This window comes from Haplochromis burtoni, unplaced genomic scaffold (genome assembly GCF_018398535.1).
Source record: "Haplochromis burtoni strain Fernald_Lab_line unplaced genomic scaffold, NCSU_Asbu1 Contig_58, whole genome shotgun sequence".
NCBI lineage: Eukaryota > Metazoa > Chordata > Actinopteri > Cichliformes > Cichlidae > Haplochromis > Haplochromis burtoni.
In genome coordinates, this window is record NW_024582419.1 from 1,890,009 (window position 1) to 1,907,561 (window position 17,553).

At 38.3% G+C, this 17,553-nt stretch overlaps 1 protein-coding gene across 3 annotated transcripts in view; it reads right to left on the minus strand.

Annotated features, from left to right (window-relative positions):
- Positions 1 to 6,649: 6,649 nt before the first annotated feature.
- pou6f2 (POU class 6 homeobox 2) overlaps positions 6,650 to 17,553 on the minus strand; it is a 78,166-nt gene continuing 67,262 nt past the window's right edge. For 2 of the 3 annotated variants that reach the window (XM_014333645.2, XM_014333648.2), the window contains 2 exons: positions 14,411 to 14,579; positions 6,650 to 10,104 (listed from right to left, as the gene is read on the minus strand). In XM_014333645.2, the coding sequence (XP_014189131.1) occupies positions 9,597 to 10,104; positions 14,411 to 14,579 (677 nt within the window). In that variant the 3' untranslated portion in view covers positions 6,650 to 9,596. The remainder of the gene's footprint in view (positions 10,105 to 14,410; positions 14,580 to 17,553) is intronic. The other variant, XM_014333649.2, reaches the window with a different exon arrangement.

Genomic DNA, 17,553 nt, shown 5'->3' on the forward strand with positions numbered 1-17,553 from the left:
GGATGTGAACTATTCATTGAAGCGTTATTGACCATTTTCTTTATAGATCGTGTTTGTGTGAAGCAGGTGGGAAGCAGAGTGAGCAGGCGCGCAGCTGCAGCTTCTCCCCAGGTTTGCTCGTGGTACTTTGCAAACACGCTCCCGCTCTAAAACAGAGACATCACAGCCTAAAGACATGCATTCAAAACCCGGGCTGCTAGAAAGTTAAATGGGCCGATGCAATCAGCTGCTCAAGTCAGACAGGTGTCTCTGTAAAGACCAGGCTATTAACTCCTCTACCTGCAAATACCTCGCATTGTGTCATTGCTAATAATGCTGAAAAAAAGGGCAGGGGAAAAAAAAAACCAAAACAGAAACAAGAGTGAAAGCAAAAGGGATCATATGCATGGCCAACCTCGATTGCATGTGAGGATTGGTAATTGCACCCCCAGAGGCATCTGGGTGTGCAGAGCAGCAAAGTGGGAGACGCCTGAGCAGCTCGGGCTTCACAGTCAGTGTACCAACATCTCAACCCCGAGGAGGAAGTGAAAACAAGAAGGCGGAGGAGCGGAGGGTGAGGGATATACAGACAGTTCATTTACCCAGAACATCAGCCCACCGCGCATTGTCTGAAAGATAAGGAAAGTGAATGCATCATGCCTGATGGAAAACAAAGGCAGCAATTTAAAACCATCTGCATCCAACACATGCACTCTCTCCCTCCACCTTTCTGTTTCTGTGTCCTGACTGATATTGAAACATAATCCATTTGGAGCGCCGACGTGTCATTATATTTCTGCTCCCTCTCCCCATTCAGGACAATTTCAGGTGGCTGCAGGTTGAACAGGAATGTTTTATTTCAACCAGTCAGACAGTCAAGAGTCTTCACTTTGAATCTGCTCAGAAGACAAAAAAAAGAAACTCCCCAAAAAACTGAGCTACAAAAACAGGACTTACAGTTTTACTTTAAATTCTTCTTAAGGAGACCTCAGCTGCTCCTGCTAGCTTCTGCAGGTTCAGAAATAAATATATATATATATATATTTATATATAAAAAACAATCATTCACAAAGATTCCGAGATCAAAACTCATCTTTACTGGGCGACTGTCTTTACTAGAAACATCACACACCACAAAGGCCTCTGACTACTGTATTCTGCACTTAGATCTTAGCAAAGAAAGAAGAAAAGAATCAAATGTAGGTTTTCCAAGAGTTTTCTTCAAAATACGTGTTGAGTCTTCCTTTTGTTTTACTGTGTATTTCTCCAAGCCAGTGGTTCTCAAACTGTGGGGTGCAGGGGCCCCACTGGTGGGGCGTGGATGACCGGGGGGGTAAAACACGAAGAGAAAACAAAATGATATTTCACCAAAAAACACAACTTATTTGATTTTTTTTATTGTTAACAAATGCTAAAAATTGGAGAGTGTAAACTTTTTTTGGCTTATGAATTTGGGCATGTGAGAGAGAGTTTGTGAAACACTGTAAAAGCATTTTCACTTATTATGCTTAATATCCTTCATTAGACACTCAGAGGAGTTCGCTTATAACTCAATCTACTATAAAATCCTAAACGCTCAGAAGTGTTTGTTGGTGAAAAACATAAATACAGTACAGAATTATATTTGTTAGGTTTGGGAAGTTTAAAATATAAAAGATGTCAGAATCTTGACCCACACTAAAGTAAGCATGTTCAAATTTAATTTTTAAGTATTATTTTAATATACTTTTAATGAAGACATTACTAATCCATGTAATCAGTTAGGTCTTTGGTCTTTTTCTAAAATCTAAAGTTAGAAAGGAAGCTGGAAAAAAAGGTTAGATTATGGGAGTTTTTGTTTTTTAAAAATCTACAAAAATCATTTTATAATAACTTATTTATTAGTTTTTTGACTAACTGTTTCAGCTTTATTGCATACTCAGTTACCAGGGGCAACAAACCTACCTTATTTTTCACCATCCTAGTACCTGGTCAGGCACTTTTGTTTTTGTTTTTTACATCTGTCTTAATTTCTAAACCTTGTTTAGATTCAACAAGGTGCTGGACAACATTTGTCAGAGATTTTGGTCCATATTGACATTAGAGCATCACACAGTTGCTGCAGATAGGTTGGCTTCATATCCAATGTGCCGTAGAGTTTTAAAAATGCTTAGTTGGTGCTAAGGGGCCCAAAATGTGCCAAGAAAATATCCCCTACACCGATGATATAAAGCAGGATGCATCCATGCTTTCGTGCTTACACTAAGTTCCCTACCATCTGAATGTGACAGCAGAAATCAAGACTCATTACGCCAGGAAAGATTTTCCAATGTGTTACTCTCCAGTTTGGTGACCCATAATGAATTGTAACCTCAGTTTCCTGTTCTTAGTTAACTGGAGTGTCATCTGGTGTGGTGTTCTGCTGCTGCTGCAGAACACCACACCAGATGCCACTTGTTACTTTTGTAACAAACTCAAATAGCTATTTGTTACTCTGGTTACAACGAGTGGTAATTTGACCTACCAACCTATCAGCTTGAAGCAGTTTGACCTCTTCTCCTCTGACATCAACAGGCATCTTCATCCAGAGAGATGCAACTCACTGGATATTTTTCACTGGAGCACATCACGTTCAAAAGCACTTAAATGACCTTTCCTTCCCTTTCTGATGCTCAGTTTGAAATTTAGCAAGTCATCTTGATCATGTCCACATGCCTAAATGCATTTAACTGATGCCATGTGACTGGCTGATTAAATTTTTATGTAAATGAGCAGTTGAACAGGTAAAATTGGCTGGCAAGCGTAGAAGAAGAGGTTGTCTTATGAAGATGATCAGCTTTGTACATTTTAACCTTTGATTTTGCTCTTTTCTTTTTCTTTTTATCTTCTGTTTGGTCTTATTCTGACATACAGTATCCTAAGCTGAAACTGAAAGAGCATTAATAAAGGTGCTCTAAGTGCATTCGTATCATTTTTTGAAAAGTTTTGTGAGTGTGAGGAGATTCCTTTGTATACATTCCTTTGATCAGCTAATAAAAAAAACGCTTTCAAATGTTTATGATGTCTCAACATAGTTTGATTCCCTTTACAAAAAGGATGAAGAGCATCAACAAGAGACAGGCTTTAGCAATAGGATTCAGCGTTCTTGATTCAACAAGATTTAAGTGGTTAAAACTTAAAAATTGCGCACAAATACGAACAAAACCTGTCAGCGTGACACATTCATACCCTATTCACGACCGATTCATGACTGATAAAAAGCTCGACATTTACTCCATAATATATGATGAGAGCTCCTTTTAACTGAGCCGTTAGACTTCAATCAAAAGCCGTGCGGTACTGCTGCAGAGAGAGGATGGAAAGTAAACTTTTATCAGCAGCAGAATACAAACAGCTCGAGAAAACAGATATGGGTCAGGAGCTGCATCTGCACAATTACATTGTTAATGGCAAAGACAATGAAAATGGCGCGGATGGAAAACAAAAGAATATCAAATAACTCGCTCGAGCTGCGTACACCTCAGCCATCGCTACTCAAAAATACATCCAGCGTTTTGAAATGAAGGGCGGAGAGGGAGTGAGAGAGAGGGCTGAAAGGAAGACGAAAAAGCATCTTGAACATCAGTTTTCAGTCTAATGTTAATAATTTATGTTGTCTGTGCTTTTTATTATTATTATTTATTTATTTACTACTTTCTTTTCAGCAGCCTGCCCATTTTTCAAAGGCATCATGGACAGGGAAGCTGTATCAAACTTTTGAGTTTAGTTTCAAAAGGCTTTCTCCCTGTTTATTTATATATTTCTCCTTCTTTACACTTGTCTTGTTGTTATTTGGTGAGGCGAACACATGAAGCTTTGATGAGAAGCAAACCTGACACGTATTCTTCTCTGGTGACCCCAAGCAAATGCAAATAAAGAGGTAAGTATTAAAATACGCGCCTCTTTTTTTTTTTTTACAGCGTCTTCTCTCATCAAAACACTTTAAATGGCCAGTTACATGCATTCACCCACCCTTCCATTAACAATAGGTCAAACGGGTCAAATAACTCTACATCACCTCTGATGTGGAAGTTTGTTCGGGGTGATTCAAGATGCACTTGACCATGACCTCCCAAAGAGAGAGAGTCAGGACAAGTGATTTTATTTGGCACTCTCAATAACTCCGACTTTGAAAAGATGAAAGGAGAATCAGAGATGTTTTTTAAAAAGATATTTGTATGTTGCTCAAAACTTTGAACTCGACAGCACCTTGTGCCCTGAAACACAAAATAGCTCAACGGTATTTGGGAGAAAATATAGTGTAACAAAAAAATTTGTTTCAACTTGATTACATTTATTCAGAGTATTTACTGTCAATGATTAGTATCGTTTAAATATTTTGTGTATAAATAGAGCAAACTGTAGCTACAAAGCCAAAATGGTTGCTAATGTTACTACCCTCTGCTAGCTTGTTACATTTTTTCCTCCATAATGACCTAATTTCAATTAAAAGATGTACAATAACAAACAGGTTAACCAACAGGGAAATAAATAGGCAATCTATCAAAATCAATCTAAACTGCATAAATTGCACTAGAGACATAAGCTAATGTGGCTTATAACTGCTACTCGCCTATGCTAGTTGCCGTTAGCTGGAGGTTAGCTAGAATTTTTAATTAGCAGCAGAGCAGCACAGTGCCACCGTGGTTAATACTGTTGACTTACAGCAAGAAGCTCCTGAATTTAATTCTACCATCAGGCCTGAGCTGTTTTATGTGGACTTTGCATGTGTTTGCGTGGGTTTTCTCCTGGTACAGTCCAAAAGACATGCAGTAAGTGGGGTTAGGTTAGCTGGTGATTCTAAATTGCCCGTAGGTGTGAATGTGAGTGCAAATGGTTGTCTGCCTCTCTGTGTTAGCCCTGCGACAGACTGGTGACCTGTTCAGGGTGTACCTGCCTCTCGCCCTATGGTAGCGATATGATAGGCTCCAGCCCCCCCACCCCCCCACTGCAGATAATTTAGCAGCTGTTTTAAGGTTGTGAAATTGAAATTGACCTGTGATGTCAGTGAAACGTTTTTGCCCAGAGAACCTACGCTCACTGGATATTTTCTCTTATACCATCCTCTTTAAACCCTGAGATGGTTGTGTGGGAAGTAGATCAGTTTCTGAAATAGTCAGAGCGGCCAGCACCAACAACCAACTCGCTTAAATCACCTTTCATCCCCTGAACATTTCTGATACACAGTGTGAACTTCAGCAGATCTTATTTACCGTTTTTACAAGCCTAAATGAATTGAGTTTCTGCCATGTAGATATAATAGTGTATTAAATAAAGTTATAAATTACTTCCTGACTTTTGACCCAGTGCTGACTGTGAATTTAATTCAGTTTTTATGTACTCTTTTATTTAACTTTGCGGCCCCATATCTTTTATCTTGGCCTGTGTTTGTCCTTAATGTTTGGTTTCACTGCATAGCTCTTTGAACAGTCTTGTTGTTGGTTTTTAAAGTGCTTTTAAAGAAAGTGGTATGTTTTGTATTAATGTGTAATAAAACACTTACTTGCCTAGACTGAACTAAATAATGCATTAAACTTCAATATTGCACATTTCAATTTATAATGAAAAAAAGTTTCTGTCCTATTTCTATTTTAATCCCCAGCCAATTTAAATATAATGCAATATTTAGAGCTGGCATAATCAGAATTACTAAGCTAGTTAGGTCAACGGTTTTTTTCTACATCATAAGATAATTTATCTGCCATAAGGGGGACTTCCAGGGTGTTTTTTAATGGTATGGCACAGGGGGAGACCAAGAACAAAACAGGTGGTGACAGGAAATTACAGTATGTATACAAAAGAAAATTCCCATAAAAAAACCACTGAGCATAATTTTCAGGCTCATGCTCAGCCTCCTGTTCTACTACAGATTTATTACAGGCAGGGTTTGCACATAATTGTGCGTCGGATAGCTGTTTTGTGAAATTTAAAACATTTCTCTAGTCAGAAAGGCACATTTTAAAAATATCAGTGCAATTTCCATTGAGGCAAGAAAGGCACTTGCCTAGTGAAATCTAAAAGTAGACAATTTTACCACTGTGAACATGTTCTCTCTCCTTTGTTCTCAAACATTGTTCTGTTATAGTGCTTATTGGGTGTTTTTCCCGTCATCTTGTGGCTGCTGTTGCCTGTGGTCTCTGGAAGCAGGATTGACTCTGCTTGACGTCCAACAACAGAAATCTTAGGTTAGTGTCTGAGTCCTGTTAAAAAAGGCTTGAGCTATTCAAGCTGAGAGGCTTGTTTGCACATATGCATTGTGGATAAACCTCTTGTATTTGATTGGAAACTGATTAGAGACCAGCATGCTAGCCAAGCTGCCACTAGCTGCTTTCACTGTTCTGAGATCTGTTAGCATCTCTGCTTTGTGTGCAAACAGCATCATCTCAACAGATGAGTTTTCTCTTACTAACGACCTTGGTCAAAATGTGATGTAGAGAAGTTAGAGTGTGGCGCGAAATAAATTTTTATGAATTAATTGAGCACATTAGCAATGTCAGTTCCTGCCAATCATATTTCTAGTGGCTATTTTGGATGTCGTTTCATAGAAAAAGCATAACTATATTAGCTAAAACAATCACAGGTTCCCACACGTTACTATGTTCTGGCCTTAAATGACAGATTCTATCATAACACACAAACACAAAACTCATGTCAAACAATTGTTTATTACTAATTATGGTACAAATCAATGTGACAGACTTGAAGCTTTTTTTTAAATTTTTGTTTTTTAGAAATACACAAAGTGCTGCTTAACTGACCAAACAGATATTGCTCTATAGATTACAGTTTTCAGTCTATATATAAAAACGAAAATAAAATAAATCAACCTCTGCAGGCTCTTCAGCTTTGGTTTCTAGTTCTTTGACTATGAACAAAATTTCAAGCCAGTTTGTCTGTGTTAGTAAAATTTCACAAACGTATTTAAGGGTGGTAAACAAATAATCCTAATTGAGCTAAGAGCAACATTACTGTAATCTCCTTTTCCCTCTATGTAGGTCTACAGAGCTGTGGAAACTGAGAGGTGAACGTATGGCACAAAAAAAAGAAATAATACTACAACAATATAAAAGATGAGTCACATGTGGCTCAGGAGACCACTTCACAAAAATAAAACAATCATGTGTCACGTAATAAAAAGAAAACCCACAAGCGTCTCCTTCCCATTGAAGGTGAACATGGACACACACAGTGCAGAGTTGTCATCTTTTTCATCTTTTCTACTGACCTGCGGATGCTTGTATGGCATTTTTATGATTCTCACAAGAACAGTACTGAGGTAAACCTTGGATGAACTAATGTACAATTCTACTCTTCAATCCTTTTCTTCTCAGATTTTAAAGATTGTCAACATCATGAATCTATTTCTCTGTACAATGTGCATAACTATAGAGCTTTGGTCCAGCATTGAAAAGTTGAGCAAAGGCATGACTCCTTTCTGTGTCGTCCTTTATTTTTTTTGTTTTGGTTACAGCTTTTATTGTTAAGCGTCACAACGGATCCACTGCTGCTTTCTAACATCTGTGCAGAGGTTTATTTCTTGGCCAAAGGTTTGCCTGAAGTTAAGTGTTTTTTCTTCTTCTAGAAGCAAAATAAAAATGCACAAAATCTGTAAGTGTGAATGCATCGAAAAGAAAAACAAAACAAATATCTGTGAAAAGAAGTACAGCAGGAGCTGCTGTGGATGTGCAGATGAAAATTTAGTGAAATTCTCCACAGTCTGCGATTGCCTTTTCTGCCTTTTCAAGACAACCTCAGTGATTTCTTTAAAAACACAGACATGTAAAGCTTTTTCAAGTGTTTTTCTACCATTTACAGTGGGTGTGTGTTTTCCAGGCAGCGCAGAAGAACCTGGCAGTTCACAAAAAGGAGTGAAAAACTGAGATAACCAATGTGACATGAAAGGACATATATCGAGCAGACACATGATTCTGAATAAATTGCATCAAATTTCACCTCACTTCAAATTAAGTTCACTCACTCTGACATGTGACACTTATTCTCAGCATTCACCTATTTTTTTTTCATATGAGGGTTTTTGCAGGAGCCAAATATTTGCAGTGACGGTTTAAGAGGGTTTTCTTTCTCTTTTCTTTTTTCCCCCCTGGATTATTGACGTTTCTGACAAAGTAAGAGCGCGCAGGAATGGAGTGTGAATTACTCAAAAAATCAGTGGACTGAAATTGAACACTTCAAGTTAACCTCTTAAATTAAAAGGTGTAAGATAAAGGATGGTGTATTTTTTGATTTTATGAGCATGACATTGACTTAGTTGAAAGGAATGCAAAATACAGTGGTAAAAGAGCAATTTATCTTTGCAAAAGAACACACTGATGTTTGGTCAGTGGCAACAAAAAATGCTTCAACCACACGTTTGGCTCATTTCATGTAAAATAATTATGAAAATTCCGATTTTTAATGTTAATTTTGGCCTTCCTGGTGAAATTCATATACACTATCTTATCATGTGGTGCGATTTGAAGCATGCAGTAGCAAATCGGCTCAAAAAGAAAATACATTTTCATCACGGCAGACACTTTTTGGAGCTGTTTGACATGACAGTTTTGACTCTTTTTTTGTTGTTGTTTCGTTCAACTTGACCCACAGAATAAAACACTTTAGAAAAAGGGGAGAGAAAGTCGTGGGAACAGATAAATAAAAAGGTAAAATTTTCCCCCAGTCCTTGAGCTGAAGTTGTGTGTGTTCTTTGGCTATCAGGCTTTGGCAATAGAATGACACAGTAGCTCGAAACAAAGCTGCAGTAGACTTGACAGACACCGAAACCCCTCCTCCTCCTCATCATCATCATCGTCATAGTTATCATGTGACAGTCCATAGTTTCTTAAGTCCATCCTTCGAATCCATCTCATTAACTTATTAATAAATACCTGTAAAAGTTGTACAAAGTTACACCGTGACTGAAAATATTTGCAGATGAAACACAAGTCGGAGGCAAACAACATTATTATGCAATTGTTTAACAGCAACGGTTAAATTTTTTTTATGTCCAAAAAGAGATTTTTTTTTTTAATCAGCGTGATTTCAATTTGAAGACAGCATTTTTCTTTTTTCCCTTTTTTAAGTATTTACATACAAACAATGAAGAAAAAAGTAAGCGAGACAAAGATAAAATGTATACTCAACCTCACAGATATAGCTTAGATTCTGCCAGTACAAATGTAAAAATTTAGAGCACATTTACATTACAAAATTATTCAGATGCAACAGACTTTGGTAAATAGTGTTTCGATTTGGTATGATCTCTCTACTAAATCCCTCCTGGTGGGAACCAAAATTTGGGCGACAGTCTGGTCTGTAAGGCCAGAATCTAAAAACTCTTTGAAACAGCACACCGTATGTTTTTTACATAATTCTCAGATATTAATCTCTTTTTTCATGTTTTTGGTTTCGCCAAGGTAATTTACATAATTGTGGTAATCACACTGACAACACATAGTTTTTCGTTTGCAAACTCATGACTGTCCATCCGGGTGACTTGGGCAACATTTTTGTCAGTTCTCATTTCGAGAGGAGTTCATCCACCTTTTGTTGTTTTTAATGGCTGCCACTTTTCCACTCCACTGTTTGGTCAGAGAGCTCGTTCATTTCGGGAGCTCCTCTAGAGAATCAGTGAGAGGGTCCATTGGTGCGGCAGCGCCGAGGTCGGGCTGTTTCAAACGCTTTATTGTGTTTTTCAAGGCTTGCCTCTTGTTGCAGAACCAGACACGCACCACCTCCCTGTCATAGTTCAGTTTCTCCGCTATTTCCGTCATTTCCTGTCCGGAGGGGTGCGTGTTCTTCTCAAAGTGGCTGTTGAGGATCTCGAGCGCCTGTGGGGTGAAAGAGGTCCTCCGCTTGCGTTTTTTCGAAGGTTCGCTGCCGATAAACTCAGTCAGGTTCTGCATGCCGGATCGGTGGCGGGCTTCAGCCTCGGCCATCCAGCGCTCCAGAACGGGCTTAATCTTCTGGGCGCTTTTAGGGGTGATGTCCAACTTCTCAAACCTGGCAGGATATAAAAGGCCAGGGTTCAGTTTGCCTGTAAGACTGTTACCTATAGTGTTCTCTTGGGCTTCCTGTGGTAGGAAAAAGTGGCTTCTCAGGATGGTGTGTCTGGGGAGAATTGAGAAAAAACAATCTTACTTAGGTGCCCTGCCAGAACAAGGGATAAGCTGCCTGCCTTTAAGTCTCCTCAACCAGAATGCCACAGGGACTGAGACTAACATCCAGGTGAACAAACTCTGCATCCTGCACCTGGACACACCTGAGCTGCAGCAGCTCGAGGCGATGCTTTGCCAGTGATGTGTTAATTTTCTGGACGAGGCTCTGGTTCTCTGTCCCAAACTGGCAATAGTGGAACAAGGAGATATTGCCAATGGCTAGCAATCGAAATATTTGCTCTTTTAAATATTTCTCATGAACCAAAATCACAAAAATCTTCTGCTCAGGTGAAATAAACCCCCACCCCACCTTCCCCCCAAAAATCCACTTATGCATGCAGTTAAATATGGCACCATCATTTATTTACAAAAAGAGCTTGAATTATTCATCAAAATGTACATTTAATACATTTTTAACCTTTCTTTCATCTTCTAACAACCTCTCATTTTATATTTAATAAGAATACATTTACAAGTCCTGCAACTTTACTCATAATTCAGCCATTTCTCTGCATTTCTCAAGTCACAGGAAGTAAGACGAGAGGAAGGCAGAGTTTTAAAAAGCAATGCTAGCTGGCAGCTCAGCGACTGTCGGGTGCAGTTTGGACATGATATGAAGTCTGAATTAGATGATGTTTACTAAGAATGGAAGAACAACTATTTAGGATTCAACATCATGTCATTTTGTTCAGGAGTTTGAATGGCAACAGCCCAAATATCAGTGTGTTCACTGCTTTTTTCCTTGTATGGAACTGAATAACAACAGTGCAGTTTGAGGTAAGTATTTGATAAGAAAGACATGACAGAGTTTGGAAAATCTGTTAATAAACTAACAGCACATTTGCCTTTTTATTAAAGACACTAGTACTTTAACAAGTTTTTGAAAGAAATATCCATGACTGTGGACTTTGCGAGCCTTACGACAGTTTGTGTTCTGTAATCAATTCAAAGTTGATCGTACGAAAATGTACATATTTCTAATAAAAGAAACCACAAACCGGGCAGCTAATATTTGCCGAAGATATTATTTGGACATAAAAACTTGATCAACAAAGCTGAAGTGACAATGTTTTGTGGCTATTTGTCACGTTGACAAAAAAACATGAGAAGAAACGGCAGACGCTGCAGTTTTAATAAGTTTCCAACAAGTGTCCAATTACAGTACACCGCTATGAGCAGTTCCTTGCACTAGTGATATTAGCATGGTAATTTCCATTTATTTCTTCAAAGTATGTCATAATTTTTTTAATAGCAGGTTATGGAAAGTGACAGAAATTTAGATAGTGAGATGAGACATAACGACACATGTTTCTAATAACAGTTACTCTTAAAGGCCTTATTCCCAAACATTATGGGAACATGACAGAGACAAGTGTTATTTTCAAATGTTTTTTAGTCTAAAAACCTACAAAGGTTAACTGTACCAAAAAAGTTGTGGTGTGGTTTTGTGGCTATTTCTCATTTTGACAAGAAAGAAAGTCACGGACACGACACTTTCACCATGTTTCCAAATGCATGTCCATTTAAAGTAGTCCAGTATCAGCAGTTTTTATTTAAGGAGAAAATCAGGATGTTTAATTACAATATTTTTATTTCTCTGGTCCAGGAAAATAAAAATCTTTATGATTTTTCTACCTCTTTCCATTATTCTTTTCATGAGCACTGGTGATTTGAGCATTCTCTGGATTATCTCAGGATTTTTGCTTTTATTTGATAGCAGATTACAGAAAGCAGCAAAGATTTAGGTAGCAAGATGAAACATACCAAAATTTAGTCTCAAACCAGAGATGCTGTGGTTATGGTTTTAGTTAACCTTAAATTTAACTACATACCCAATAAATAAGGTCTACAGATGATTTGGTACTAACAACATCAACTCTTAAAAGCATCACTTCCAAACATTATTGGACAGAAAGTGTTGGTTTCAAATGTTTTTCAGTGAAATAACTCTAGAAAGAAAGCTACACTGAAGCACTGCTCTCTGTGGAGCAAACAATGCAAAAAGAGACGGTTTTTAATAGCGAGGGAAACAGAGGCCCAGATGCCCATGCATGCATGAACTTTCTCTGTTTCTACACCTCGTTGGTGCATTCCTCTTTGTCGACAGGCGGTATTATTTATAACCCCGTCCTCCTCCTAAACACAGGAAAAAGAGGAGGGCTCCATACTGAGGGGAATACATTAGTAAATATGAAGAGTCACCAGAGACAGGACATTTCATGGATCAACAGGAACTGCGGATACTAAAATGAGTTGAGAGCTGCTCAGCTGGGGTATGCACTCCCCTCCTCTAGTGCATCAGCACGAGGGAGCGAGCCTCTCTGGCTCTTCTTAAAAGTACCTAAGGAGCTCTGCTTAGACATGCTGCATGTTTGGACTGAGTTACAGTTTGCTGCAGGGTTTACATTCAATACCCACAGAGAGCTATCTGAGTGGGACATACATACAATCAAGCTCGCCTCACTCTACTTCATTTTACGTCAGGTTTATTACAAGTCCAGACTTTGTGTTCTTGTTTCCTTTTAAACTCTAAATTGTTGCAAAATGATGTATCTTGACAGTTACCATCATAATTATTCAAAGACTAACACTGTTCATGTTGCTCGGCTTGTTTAGATTGATTTAGATTGTGTCGTTGTTAAGGCTGCATTATGTTGATGTTAAAATGTTTGGCTACGTTTGTTGAACCATTATGGAAATCTGAATTTAGTTTATAGCTCTCATATGAGCCATATAAAACTATATATATGACTGGTGTTCTTCTTTCCTAAGCTTGTTATTTTTATTAACTGTTTGTTCACATCTGGATAAAAAATATGTTTAAACCATCAAATATTTTAAACCTGAGCTCAGCAGTTTGAAACAATTCAAAATATCCATCTTAAACCCTGTAATAAAAACAAAAGATAGCGATTTTATTTACTTTACGTTTTCATTTAGCGTATTTTCCCAAAAGGGGCCACTCAGGCACATCCCTGGCTTGATGTTACCCTCATGTAAAGCCTGTGCCTGTTTAGATAAACTAATAAAGTGCCTGGAAACATTGTGAGCAATGAAAGCAGACAAGATGGAAGCATCTGTCAGTGTCTGTTCACTGTCTACGTCGGGAGCCGCAGCCCCAGAGCTACTGTGACGTCCCGTTTCCTCCTCAAACTTCATGTCTATGTTGATGTTAACTAAACTAAAGCATGTGAAGTTAGCCCCACTACTTAAAACATCAGGACATCATGTCCAGTGTCATACAAACAACAAAAAAATTGTCTTAACGGCATGAATAACAGCCCACAGAGTGTTTATTTTTGAAGCTAATGGCTTTTAATGTGTGTTATAAATATTTGAATTATGTCTGGCTGTAAATATTTCATGTGTGATTTGACGACTTTAAACATTAGTGCGGGCCTCATAAGAACCCCCCGCTCCTGTAGTGTTTCACATTTTATCGGCTGTTTGATGTTGATGTGATGAAATTTTTAAAGGTGCGTGGCAGTGCCGTGTCACATAAACAGTACAGGTCATCAGCAAATGCACATGCACTTTGAAGGGACATTAAATTTAATACAGAAACAAGATTAGGGACTTTTATTGAAAGAGATGGATGCAAAACAAGAGAAGATTAGATTTGAGGAAAACAAAACCCAGTTAGCGTTAACTTCCATATCTAATCTGGACACTTAAAATACTTTTGTTTTCTATTTTACACCGTTTAGTTCTCTTTTAAAAGCAATATTTGGACACCATGTGGCCCAATTATTCTGTCTCGAAATGGAAACGTGGCTCATTTGGTATCTGCATGTAAAACGTTAGTCAAGTGGAACAACAGGAGGAATGAAACACTGATTGTCTGATAGTCTCATGAATGTATAATGTCCCATTTATGACTAAACTGTCCTCGTGGAAGCAGTAAGACACGGCAGTCTTATTAATACATCATCGCCGTCAAGCTCCCTCATGTTCAGCCAGAGCGAACAGCACCGGGCCTTAGTAATTATTAAATGCTTTAAGTGCTCCGTGTAATACTTGTGTATGTATTTTGCATAAGTGACGGCCAGCTGTCATGTCAGGGGAAGGAGTTTAAGTAGAGACACGAGAGCTTCGTTTGTCAGCCAATTATGTATTTTAATATGTTAACGATGCCTGTTAAAACACGGATGAGAGCACCCGACAGCTCATTGCAGCTGCGCTGCTTTCACTGATTAGAAATACAGGTAGACAATAGTAGTCGAGTTGTTTTTATTTTTTCCCCCTGCGTTTGTCCTTACCTGCAGATGGCAGACTGGCTGTAAGCCGGCCCCTCGGCTGCGCTGAGCGCCTGGCCCACCTGAGTCTGTGTCAGGCCCAGGGACAGCCGGCGGATCTTGAATGCTTTGGCAAATTCACGAATCTCCTCCAGGTTGACCCCGTCCACCTCGCTGGGGGCGGTTTGCGGGTCTACAATACAACACACACATCTCATTTTATTAGCCCTCTGCTCACCTTATTTTTCAGAGTGAATGAGGCAAACATCCAACCATATGCGATCATGATGCCTCTAAACAACTTTAAAAAAAAATAGTCCTGCTCTGGGTCAGAACTTATTATTTCTCTCTACACATATCTGAGAAATGTTTTGAAGAATAAACTCATCTGAGGTTTGAATACAGGCGTGTTGTGGCTTCGGCTTTGGCAAGTGTAAATCTTTAATCTCACATATAAAAGCATATGGACAAAAAACAGACGACACATGGCTTGTTAATTCAAAGGAAAGACAGATAGGTGCTGTGCTACTATAGCTCTCTGTATGAATACACATATATTTTGAAGCTGGCTTTCTCAGAAAAACATTAAAGAATGTATAAAGAAATTATTTCACCCATCTGACCCCCCCAAGTCAACACAGTTCAAGCCTACAAAGCAGCGGCGAGCCTCGCTCACAAACGATACCCTGCTTTTACACAAAGAGAGGCTGTTTGCGAAGCTCCACATTTGAAAACTTCACTGAAGAATTTCTCCGCTAATAAAAAGTGATTTCACGTTGTACATCAATGTCAGGTGCCCTGGCATCCTGCTTACTAAAGCAAAGTTTGTGCCTCTGAATTATTCATCCTGGTCATTATCAATGAATTATTAAAGGAATCCTCCAAGCGTATTTAAGCAAAAATCTATGGGCCTGCCATCTCGCTGTGCCTCATAAGTGACGTGTAGCGTATGCGCCGTGCTCCATACGTGTGAACACACAGAGGACTCGCAGCTTCCTATCATCTTCACAGTGATGAGCATCCTCCCATCATTCCCACTGGAGCCTATTTGCGTAGCGGTTTGAAAGACTAGCGGCAGCCGGATCCATATTTTTCTTTACCCAAACACGATTTAAGATTAAAGACCTTCTCATTTACCTCGCAATAATGAGAGGCCTCACAAAAACAGACAGATTAGTGGACAAAAGGCTCAGTTTTAAAAGCACTGAAACAAAGAAAAGGAGGCTGACTTTTCTTTACAACAGTAATACACTTTTTACTCTTAATAATTACGACAGGACAAAAACAAGTGAAGCAATCAATGTATCTGCTTGAAAGGAAAATTAGGAAGAAAATGCTGCCTTCATAAATTACAGGCTAGACTTTTGCTATTATGTGCCAATGTTTGTCTTTCAGTTTAGCAGAAAAATACTTCTTTTATGCTTTTATTTTTACTTGAAGTGCTAATAACTGATGATGAAGTTTGTAGTGTAGAAATTTGGAAAACATGACTCAGAAAAGTGCGAACACCAGGCAAACCTGATGATCAGACATCCTATTTATCCGAACACGTGATTTGATCCCACGGGCCTCTGCAATCGCAAAAAGGTTTAAGCTATTTAAGCATCTTTGTTCTGGAAGCAGCTGTATGGATATGATGTAAAAACAATGTTATTGTTGTTGCTTACGATGATGAATCTACAGTATCTGCTTAATAGTACTCTGATTAACTGTTTCTTGTTCACAAAACCCAATAATGTCTACTTCAAATTAGGAAGGTGATCAATGATCATTACTCCTCCAAATAGCTGTCTGATCGCAATATATGCATCCACACCTGCATTAGCTTAAATGAATCCTAACACTCTTCCAGATTATATTAAGGAGAGCACTTTTTTCTGCTTCAGTAGCTTAGCTGTCCTTCTCCACTGCAAATAAAAAAAATTAAAACAAACTCAATAAAAAATGTTGCTGGCGTTAGTCCTTCTATTAACAGAAATCTTGAGGTTTTCAATCTGTTTCTGGCACTTTGTTTTTGGCCAGCGAATGCTTCTGTCGCTCTGATTCTGTCACGGGATTTTGCTTTGCCTATGAATGCTGTAAGTGATATTGAGAGGAAGTGATATGGCTCGCACTCAGCATAAAACATTAATTTTATTTACCATACAAGTGGCCCGCTATGATTTTTGTCCTCATAAGATATTTTCTGAGCTGCAAGTAAACATAAACTAAACACAAAGTCCACAACAAGTTGATCAATGGCGACTTTTTTTTAAATTAGATTCAGTGGCATTGTAGCTGCCTTTGAAATGAGTTTACATGGAGCTTAAGAGAATCGACTCTGACAAATGAAATTTATCTGAATAAAACAGAGTTTTTAAAGGCAATAGCTGCACGCTGACAGGCTGTGGACCAGTGATTTATAAGGCCCTGCCAAAGCCCACGCGCTGGCAGAATGAAACTTATGCTCATTTTACATAACAGACGCCAGTTTGGATTGTCTAATAAACCAAAGAAATGACAGTAAAGGAAAAAATAAAACAATCCTAGCAGGCAGGGATCAGTCAAAAGCTGTCTACACTGAGAGTAATGAAGATGTGAAGTAGCGATGCTAAAGGTTTGTTTATTAGAATTAGAAAAAAAGGAGAAACATGTAGTTAATGCAGCAACGCAGATTTTGTTTTTATTTTCTCTGGTTTTAATATATTTGTTTCTGAGATTTCTGTCATTGATGTTGCAGTATTGGGCAAAAAATTTTAATTAACATCTCTTTCAGTGATTCGATTTATTTCTATTATATATATTTATTGTGTTCATATTAGATTGCAACAGTTTACAAGTTTGAGTTTGTGTCAGCTTATGTTGACTCCTGATCGTTAAATCTTTTTATTATTGGTTATTCATATATAAATCCAGCTGCTTTAAATTCCAACTAGAACACCAAATGTTTTAATCCGCAGCTTTAAATTTGGTCCTCAATTTTGGTTTCTGTGTTGGATTTCCTTGTTTTGGTTTGGTTTTGATTGTTTAAAAATGCTGCTTTAGATCAGTTTTCAGTAGTTGTGTGTTATTGCGACTGGTACACGCCCACTTTATGGTTTTGTTTGCCCTGTGTTTTTAGCCTATTGTTAGGTAGTTGTTTTTGATTTTACTGTCATAAAATGAAAACTCTACAATGTTTTTATAAG